Raw genomic sequence first — 9,949 nt, forward strand, 5'->3', positions numbered from 1 at the left:
GGCAGGGGAAGCAAAGGGAAGACTCTGCCTCCGAGTCTGAGGATGACCCCAGGGATGAGAGCCCGGAGGGTTCGGATGCTCTGCTGAAAAGGACCATGAACATCAAGGAGAACAAAGCCATGGTGAGGCTTCTGCGGGGGGCACTCGGGTCACTGGCATCGGATTCCGACCGCTGTTCCTGAGGCCCACAGAGCTGCTTTGCTCCTGTAGCTGTTGCTGCTTTGGCTTCTGTCAGGGAGATGTACTTTGGGTACTATGTATCCTTTTTCTTTTCCAGAACCCAAAGCAGTTATTACATAATCAGCTCTGGTTTGGGAACAGAAAGAGACTCCCCAGGACCCTTTTTAGCCCCCTACAGGGTACCATGAACTAAGGCTGCTTAATGTGTATCAAATTAAGTTCTAAATCTGTAGTGGTATTGGGGATGAGAAGGGCTGAATACCTGGCCTGTCCCCAGCAAAGAGGAAACAGGATGTTGCTAAGCCCACTCGAGAGTTGGCAATGTGCAGATCAGGCCTGTGGCTTTTCACTTAGAAACCACTCTTGCTATTTTGAGTCATCATCTGAAGGAATGGAATAGTTCTAACAATTGAAACAACCTCAAAGTGAATTTTAATTCACTTTAAAACATCTTTATTAGAATAATTAATGGAGGAAGGTGAAGTCTTTGTTATGTGTATTTGTTTTTTCTGTATGTGGTCAGTAACTGTTAATCTGATCATTGTTGAGAATCACAGTTTGCTCTGTAATTTTGTGTATACAGAATTTTTTTTACATCCACCACTCATAGTCACTTTTAGCCCTTTGGTTTACCTTTTTCTTTAATATTTTCCTTTAATAAGCATAATATAATGATATTGTATATGCAATTTTACATGTCTAATAAGTTACTTAAGATAAAAATCACCAAAAATAGGCTTTTCATTTTCTTAAGACATTTGTGCTTAGCTAAAGGAAATTTTTAACACTGTGTCCATCTGCATCTTTAAAGTAAGGACTATGTTCTTCATGATTTTAGAGTGACACCCATATAATTGTTTAAGTCTAAAACTAAAAGAATCCTAATCTGCTCTCTGATTGGCATATTAATGCTGATCACTTGGTGTTATAAGGTGTTCATTTGGGAATATTTTCATAAATTATTGATGAGAAATTAACCTATTTAAAGAATCAGATTTTTGGAGCTCTAAATAATCACCAGAATAATCTAGTTGAACCTTTTCTTTTTTGAAAAGACTGAAACTTGAGATTCATATGTGAAAAATGATTTGTTCCAAGTCAGGATTCAAACCTTATTCTTCCAGGTCTTGGTCATCCTAGGATTGTTTTCATGGTGTCCCTTGTTCGTCTATGAGGATTGGGCATTAAGTTTATTCCTAGGAATGATAACACCAGCATTTCACCTCTGGAGATGAAATCTTTACATGCAAGGTTAAAAGTATAACTGTTGAGGGCTACATAAAGTATTTTAGTCAGTGTTTTCATGGAAGCAAAATTGAAGAGTGTGACAGATGTTAGATGACCTAGACTTGGCAGCATTTATGTAAGATCCTTTCTTTTGTTCTCAACTTCAGCTTGCTCAGTTGTTGGCAGAATTGAACTCAATGCCAGATTTCTTCCCAGTACGAACCCCGACCTCAGCTTCTGTAAGTGGAACTTCTTATAATTATTCATACCATTACTGATATTTAGTGATCAGTTGCCAGATGGCTTTTATTCAAGAGGGCATCCACTTGCATAAGTCTGTGCTCTTGATTTCAGAAGAAGAAAACGGTGAGACGGGCCTTCTCAGAGGGACAGANGAACTCAATGCCAGATTTCTTCCCAGTACGAACCCCGACCTCAGCTTCTGTAAGTGGAACTCCTTATAATTATTCATACCATTACTGATATTTAGTGATCAGTTGCCAGATGGCTTTTATTCAAGAGGGCATCCACTTGCATTAGTCTGTGCTCTTGATTTCAGAAGAAGAAAACGGTGAGACGGGCCTTCTCAGAGGGACAGATCACACGACGCATGAACCCCACCCGGAGCGCGCGGCCTCCTGAGAAGTTTGCTCTAGAGAACTTCACTTTCTCAGCTGCCAAATTTGCAGAAGAGTTTTACAGTTTCAAAAGAAGGAAAACAATTAGTGGGGTATTTTCTGACTGTAAAAAAACTGAGAACCAATCTAAGCCACTGGTCCTCAAACGTTAGCATGCATCATTTACCCTAGGGCTGGTTAAAAGTGCCGGGTTCTGACTTGATAGGCTCACAGCAGCAGAGCACTTGCGTTTCTACCAAGTTCCCAGGTGATGCCAAGGCCCCTGGGCCCACACTTTGAGAAGAACCCCTGGTGTAAGGTGTAGGTCATAGAGAGAGTCCTTTAACCTATGACCCAACTTGATCTCCAGTGGAGACAAAAATGGCCTGGTAGTGGCTCCATTCAGTTTTGTGGCTTTGCATGTGGGAAAGTACAGTGATGCCTCCTTGCCTTTCCATTTTAGGAATGAGGCGTTTCAGGTGCTTCAGTCTAGAGGGAGAAACTTTGGACCCTGTTCCCATTGGCGGGTTTGGCTGTTCAGTGTGGTTCATGTTGTTTACTTCCCTGTCCCCACAGTCTACAGCAGAAACCAAAAGAACCTCTATGTTTCTCATTTATTGTTGTATCGCCTTGCTGAGAAGGTGCTCAGTAAATGACTAAATTAATGAAGTGATTCCAAAAGAGGGATATGGTTAATATGAATGGTGCTAGATCTCTGAGAGCTGGAAATTTTTATGTTTTTTTTTTTAACCAGTCAAAATATCTTATTCTAGATTTCGCTTTTGTTCATTTTGCAGGGGAAATGCCAGGGTTATAGACGACGTCACCGTATATCTTCTTTTCGGCCAGTGGAGGATATTACTGAAGAAGACTTAGAAAATGTTGCCATAACTGTTCGAGATAAAGTCTATGATAAAGTTCTGGTAAGTGATATATTATGAATAATTCGTGTAATTGTAATTCTTATTGGGTGTTTGAAATTCTACTTGGTTTTTAAACTATAATCAGGGCTTACACCTTGGTACCATCTCCCCAAGGGCTGAGGCAGGCTCTAACTTGGAGAGTCAAGGGTGCACTGTGACTGAGGAGGGGAAGACAGCTTAGTGCCATAATTGTCATCAGGGGAGAAGTCTGTCTTGGAGATGCATGTAATCTGGGGGAAGGTGGGAGTACAGATTGGAAGAGCATAGTTACATATAATTACTGTATTTTAAAACTGTTATATAGTTTTATGTTTAAATATTGAAAAAGATAGTATATTGGGGGTGAGGGTAATATAACCATAGAAAACAAAGTTTGACAGAGTATCTTTGGTTGGTAGGAAATGGGTTAAAATTCCTTCTAAGTGGTTTAGAGAGAGGCTGTATGTTGTTGTACATCAATTTTTTTTTTTTTAATTAATGGGACACTCTCCTAAGGTAGGATTAAAATGTCTTTAATTGCCAACATTTTTAAACCAGGAGATTTTACATTGAAGGTATCCGGGTCTTGAGCACTAGGCTGGAGCTGAGTTGATGCCATGGTTTGTACTAGGGAAACAATCCTGCTGGATTCTATGAGAGAGGTAGTGCTTCGTGCACTTGGTAATGTACATGGCAGCTTCTGGCCTCATGGGCGTCACAGTATAAATCCCCATGTTCACCCGCTCATTGCCTTCCCCCACTAGGGTAACACGTGCCATCAGTGTCGGCAGAAGACCATCGACACCAAGACAGTGTGTCGGAACCAGAGCTGTGGCGGAGTGCGAGGACAGTTCTGTGGACCGTGCCTGCGGAATCGCTATGGGGAGGATGTGAGATCAGCCCTGCTGGACCCGGTAGGAACAGGGTTTGCCTTTGTTACAAATCACAGTGGCGAAGGGGAAGCAAGCTGAAGATGGGGATCGCTGGGTCCTTACTCAGGACCAGTAGCTGCAGAGCTCTGGTTTCTGTAGAGCCCTACCACCTTCCCCTTTTTCTGTATCTTAAGATTCTACAGGAAATGAAAAATAGGATTTCCTTCTGGAAAGGGAGGGAACAAGCTGACCAGTGGATAGGATGGGAGAAGAGTTTGTGTTAGCAAAACTTTCTTAGAGCTGTCTGGTTTTGTGCAAGTTAATCCCTGCGCCTTTCCTCCAGCAAAGTGATTTACCTTTGATTTTCTTGGGCCGGGCCAGGCTAGGAGGTGGGTATATCACAGGAAAGAGTACTTTCTGCATGCCCAGCACAGTGCTAAGTGTCTTTCACATCTGTTAATGCAGTTATTCTATTTGTTATTCTTAATTCCTTTCATCTTGTCAACTAGGTATACAACCTCTCTATGCCTCAGTTCCCTCTGTAAAATGAGATGATAGCATTATAGTTAGTATGACCTTGAACTTGGGTAGTATGGCTCCAGAGTCCATGCTCTTAAACAACACTTCACTGACTCTTATGCAACAGCCATAGGGATAAATATACTGTCCCCAGTTTACAGACAAACTGCTGCTCAGGTTAAGCAGCTTAACAACAAACACAATTAGGAGAGCTAGAATTCATACCTTGATCTTTTGGAAATCCTGTGCTCCTAACACCAGGGCCAGCTTCCTGGGTGTATGCCCAGTGCACTTACACAGAGCCTCATACTTGGCTTAATGCTCTTGAAATTCTCCATAATTTTGGAACAGGGGGCCCTGTTAATTACATAGCTGGTCTTGTCTAAGACCAGCATTTTTCAGTGTTCCTGTGTGTGTGGCGTGGGGTGGTTGGCTTTTCTGGGCCTTTGTGAAACATGAGGAAGGAGGTGATGCTCTGGATGACCCTTCGCCCACCGTGAGGACCACCTGTGACATAGGCCAAAAGACACCATGTGATTAAAGACTGGTGGAGAGGCCAGGTTGGATCAGAATTCTACATCTTACTAGAGCCTGGAAATAATGGAGAAATCTCTCCTGTTATCTCTCTCAGGATTGGGTATGTCCTCCCTGCCGTGGGATCTGCAACTGCAGCTACTGTCGGAGGCGGGATGGCCGCTGTGCCACAGGCATCCTCATTCATCTGGCCAAGTTTTATGGTTATGATAATGTTAAGGAATATCTGGAGAGGTGAGTCTCTAGCAATTTTAAAATGGAGGCTGCGAGCCCCGGCCCCTCATGGGAGACCCTCTAGGCAGGCAGGGTCGCCTCTAACCAGAATTTCCCCTTGTATAAAACTGCAATGGAAAGCACAGCCAGGCTGAGGGGCACTGCAAAGAGGTAGGCGCAGCCCTAACCCTAATGAGCAGAGACTTTACAACGAGGATGCAGAGTTGTAGGCTACCACGTTCATGTACATAACCAACTCTGAAGCACAATTTGGGATGGGGGAGGGAGGCTAGTCACACTTGGGACATACTGTATGCAGGGACGAGGAGTCAGGACTTGAGCCTCAGGAGACTAGGTTCTGGCTTTGTACTTTCAGGGAGTTGTTAAATCTCCCTCGCCTAGAAGGCTGCTTCGCGTTTGCCTTGTCCAGTTAACTGATTAACTTATCAAACATTTCTCATCTTTTTCTCAGCCTACAAAAGCAGCTGGTAGAAGATAATTAAGAGAAAAAAGAACCAACCAGCTCACTGTACAGTACTCCAACGAGACATGCGTACTGTTTGTGTCTAAGATTTCATACAGTTGGGTTTTTATGCAGAAATTCTTTGCAGAGTTTAGTTTCTAAATACTATTTTTTTAAAAAAGATGGTTTATATGCTTAAAAAGATTTCTCAGGAAGACAGCAGAGGAATCTGTATGTGTACATGTATACACAGACCTGTTTGTATATTGAATTGTTAAAAATATCTACTGATTAAAAAATACAATTTAAATGGGGCATAGATAAAGTTCAGGTAAGTTACAGAGAAGACAGACATTATATAAGCAACTCTTTCCTTTGACACTGTTTAATTATCTCTGTTGCCTTTTTGCTTTTGCAATCTTTTACTTACAAACATACAGTAATTGTAGGCCAAGTTTTTACAGGCGTTAAATACCCTTTAGTTTGCTTTGTTATGAGGGACCATAGTTCAAACCACATAGTTGAAACTACTCTGGGTCATTGGAGGTGTATACCGAAGAACGTTCCCCTAAATTACAAAGTGCAATTAACCACAGAACTTGAGAGGACTAGAGTTTTATTTTTGTTAAAACTTGACTGAGCACAAGTGAACCATCATGTTACACACTGGAAGTCTTAGAGCCTTCAGGACTTGCCTGGGTCCTGCTGCTTCTATGTTCTGAAAGAATTTAAGGGCTAATTTTTAATTTAAAAAGAGTTTGCTGTTTGATATCTATAAGAACTAAATCCCCTTTGCAGCTGCATTGTTTTTGAGATTTTGTATGTTCAGTGATGGAACTGTGAGAGCGGCTGTACTGTTTTGTGTTGAGGGGTTTCTAAGGGGGTACTAGGGAAAGCTAGAATCAATGAACATAGATTCTTTTTTACATTTGCTACTTTCTCTTCCCCGTCTCTACTTTTAAGCATAGTGTTTAAAAAATTGAACATATCTGTAAGTTGCTAAAAAGTTACATTAAGCTGGAGGAATGCAAGTCCCAGCATGAAGGCCACCTCACGCCTCCAGCAGCAGGGCAACGCCTGCCAGAACCCATTTTGCAGTCTTCTCTTTGCTCTTCAGCCTGAACGTCCACACGTAATTGGGGCCTCTCATTTTGGTTTTGTACACGGGGCACTCATAGGTGTGTTTGGTTTCTTGTCTGTCCATGGGTATGGCTTTTGCAAAGATGACTGGCATCATGGATGTTAACTCCTTGAGGCGGGCATCAGCGATTGTTCCTGACTGGGTGTCCCATCTGGCACCTATGGCAGAAATCAACGGTTGCAACTGTGTGGCATGTTGGTAGTGATCATCTAATTGTTTGGCACAATAAACATTCCAGTTTTGTCACCTCTTTGCTTGTCAGTAGCATCCTTACCGAGCTGGCCCATGACTGAGATCTAAGAGAGAAGTTAATATAATATACCTGCTGCTGAGGGGCCACTTTTACACATAGTAAGCAAATGTTATTACTTCCAGACTTAACAACTAAGCTTTGGTATGGAATAAGATTCTAGAAGAATTCAGACACATCAAAGCACAAAAAAGTCTCCAGTTCACCACACTTCCTCTCCACCGTGCCTTATTTTCTTACACCAAGTTCAGGCTCCTTGTTTCCATCATCAACCCAGGCTTTAAACATCTGAACTTGGGGCACTTGCTTTAAATTGAAAAAGGAGCATCTTGGTAGGGACTAAAATCCTACAAAGAAACACATGGCCAAGTAAGTTTGAAAAATATTCTATCCCCCCTAGAAATTCACATGTGAAATGGCATTTTAAAGGCTTGGAGAAGTCTTGTAATAAAATTCAAGAGTGAATTTTCTGACAGTTTTTAAAAAGTAGAAGAAAGATTCTGAATCAATTACACTGAAAAATAACATGAATTCAGTATAGGTCTTAAGTTGTCTTGTGGCATTAACACCAGGTAAGTGTAGAATTTAAGTGACAGCCATAACCCCATGACCCTCCAAATTTGGCTCACATCGGACACATCCTGGCATTTAAGTTGTCTGAAAGAAAGAAGGAAATGAGGTAAATAACCGCTAACATAAAGTTACTATATAAGTGAGCGATGCTGAGACATGGGACAAACAAGGAAGGGCTCGACACTACTCCTGAGGGTGTCCCACCTTCCATCCAGAGCCCGTGGAGGTATGCGCCTTCCCGTGGGGGATGGCCGTAATCCTCCTTCGTTTTTTTGGTAACGTCAACAGTCAAGCATATTTTATCCAGTGGCCATCCATTTTTTCGAGCCATGGTCTGCATGATTGCTTTGGGAAGAAAAGGAACAGGGCTTGAATAGGAAAAAAAAGTTGTACGTAAGGATCCCTGGAGCCTCCAGTCAGCTGAGGCAGTCTTCAGCCCTGGGGGGTTCTTTGGGATTTGTGTGTGGCTGCACTAGAGTAGGGGCTGGCAAATGAAGGCCTTCAGGGTAAGCCACTATCCCTATAAATAGTTGTACTAGGACAGCCACAGGTGCTTGTTTACATATTGTCTATGGTCATGTTTGCTCTACAGTGGCAGAGACCATGTGGTCTTTACAGAAAAGGTTTGCCAGAGTGCACCACACCCACCTCACTCTGGCTGGTCCTGGGCTCCCTCCCCTCCCGCTGCTCCTCGCCTGCCTGGAACTTTATTTCCTCTCTGGGTGCCATGGTCACTTGTACTCCTTTTTTGTAATGGTTCCTGCTTGTGGGTTGGTGGCCAGGGCAGAGAGACTCCACTATAGGGAAAGCAAGTGGTGTGGGCCCATCAGCATCAGGGACTGCCCTGCCTCAGCCCTTACCAGTTAAGAAGGACTGTGGGTTGAAAAAGCCGGAAAGCCACACCACAGCTGGAAGGGCAAGGTCTTGTGTCCAAGTATCAAGTTCTCGGCATCGCAGGAGAAGGTCATTAAACCTGGTTAATGGAAGGTAGGAAAAAAAAGCAAGCTTACATTTTAGTAAATAGATGTCTTCCAATAAGTTTGTGGGGAGGTGGATGGGGAGGGCTGGTGGTGATGGAGAGGTGTATCACTGACATCCTGTACAGTCCTTGCCTGATGGTGTGTAGGCCACCGTCCCGTTAAAGGACTAGTCTGTTGATGTTTTCTGTTGAAATTTTATATCTGTAGCTCTTACCATTAGGAGCAAGAAACACTGGGGAATATGGAAAATTGCATTTATTCAGCAACTGTTTTATTTAGATCTTCCTAGTGCTCTGTGGTGAGTGTACTAAGGTCAGCTCTGAATGATCTGGGCTGATGAGTGCCAACATGGAGGTATGTACGGGGTACAGTGAGAACACACAGCAAAGAACACCTGCGTCTGAGGACAGGGGAGAAGAGGGCTGCAGGGGCTGTCACAGGAGCAGAGTTGCCAGGAAGAGTGACAGGCAGAGGGAATAGCATGTGCAGAGGCAGTAGAGCATGCCACATGTCTTCCCACCTGTGGTGATTACCTGAAAGGGGAAGGGAATGGTTATTAAGGAAAACAACCTGCCACCAATTGCATGTCTGCTGTGTGAGAAACTGCTGTTTACATATGTCTTTTCTCATCTAATCCTCATGATTGTGCAAGGTAGGAAGTATCCAGTTTACCAATGAGGAAGCCAGCTCACAGAGGCTGAGGAAAAATGAACATCTTTGATCAAGTTAGGGAATACGAAACCTTGAAATGTAGGTGTTAGGGCTGCTAAAAGGAGTGGGGGAAAGGGGCAGGGCTAAGGGATGGGGCACTGAGGGGACAGTTCAACATAAAAGCCAGCAGAGCAGTCCTCCAGCCTGAGGGCCGCACAGGCTAGCACAGAAGTTTTCTGGGACCTTGTTTGGTTTGGACCTAGAAAGGAAGCTGGATTGAATGAGGAATTGCCTCACTAGCCACCCCTGCAGAAAATGTGTGCCTGGGATATGTGGCCGACTCAGCTGTGAAAAGAATCGACTCAGAATGGTACGTTCAGACTTGAGTAAGACCAAGGAAAATTCTTGCCAGCATAGAACATGGGCCTGTGCTCCACCGCATACTAAATTCTTTCAAATAGCTGGATTAGGAAAAACGTACTTGAAAATAATGAAAAGGAACAGCACAAGCTCTATGCAAAGATAATGTAAAGAAAAAAGGCGAAGATTGGGAAAAGCCAGGGCAGGAAAAGATTCTTACCTCACAGTGTTGCCACAATGAGGGTAAACATTGCAGCCAGGCAACTGATTGCTTATTTAAGCAGGATTATGATTTGGTATGAGGTAAGACAAAGTGAAGAAATTAAGTTGGAAGATCTCGGGGATGAAGTAGAAAAAACAATTACAGGAATGAAAGCAAAAAGTGAAGTAGTGTAAGGGAGAATAATAAAGGCAAATGAGATGGAAACAAAGGGTTAGAGTGAAAATAAGATGAAAGCTGAAATTAA

The 9,949-nt window shown here is 43.0% G+C and overlaps 2 protein-coding genes across 4 annotated transcripts in view; one reads left to right on the top strand and one right to left on the bottom strand.

Moving 5' to 3' along the window:
- The window catches only part of CDCA7L (cell division cycle associated 7-like), a 14,255-nt gene extending 8,226 nt beyond the window's left edge, over positions 1-6,029 (top strand). For 2 of the 3 annotated variants that reach the window (XM_008573667.1, XM_008573668.1), the window contains 6 exons: positions 1,575-1,646; positions 1,967-2,137; positions 2,822-2,947; positions 3,691-3,840; positions 4,949-5,085; positions 5,537-6,029. In XM_008573667.1, the coding sequence (XP_008571889.1) occupies positions 1,575-1,646; positions 1,967-2,137; positions 2,822-2,947; positions 3,691-3,840; positions 4,949-5,085; positions 5,537-5,567 (687 nt within the window). In that variant the 3' untranslated portion in view covers positions 5,568-6,029. Of the gene's footprint in view, positions 123-1,574; positions 1,647-1,966; positions 2,138-2,821; positions 2,948-3,690; positions 3,841-4,948; positions 5,086-5,536 lie in introns of all 3 variants that reach the window. The other variant, XM_008573666.1, reaches the window with a different exon arrangement.
- Positions 6,030-6,126: 97 nt separating this feature from the next.
- DNAH11 (dynein, axonemal, heavy chain 11) overlaps positions 6,127-9,949 on the bottom strand; it is a 364,599-nt gene continuing 360,776 nt past the window's right edge. The window contains exons 85-87 of the mRNA XM_008573669.1: positions 8,352-8,464; positions 7,696-7,836; positions 6,127-6,826 (exon numbers count right to left, since the gene is read on the bottom strand). Of these exons, the coding sequence (XP_008571891.1) occupies positions 6,579-6,826; positions 7,696-7,836; positions 8,352-8,464 (502 nt within the window). The 3' untranslated portion in view covers positions 6,127-6,578. The remainder of the gene's footprint in view (positions 6,827-7,695; positions 7,837-8,351; positions 8,465-9,949) is intronic.

This window comes from Galeopterus variegatus, unplaced genomic scaffold (assembly GCF_000696425.1).
Source record: "Galeopterus variegatus unplaced genomic scaffold, G_variegatus-3.0.2 Scaffold949, whole genome shotgun sequence".
NCBI classification, from domain to species: Eukaryota; Metazoa; Chordata; class Mammalia; order Dermoptera; family Cynocephalidae; genus Galeopterus; species Galeopterus variegatus.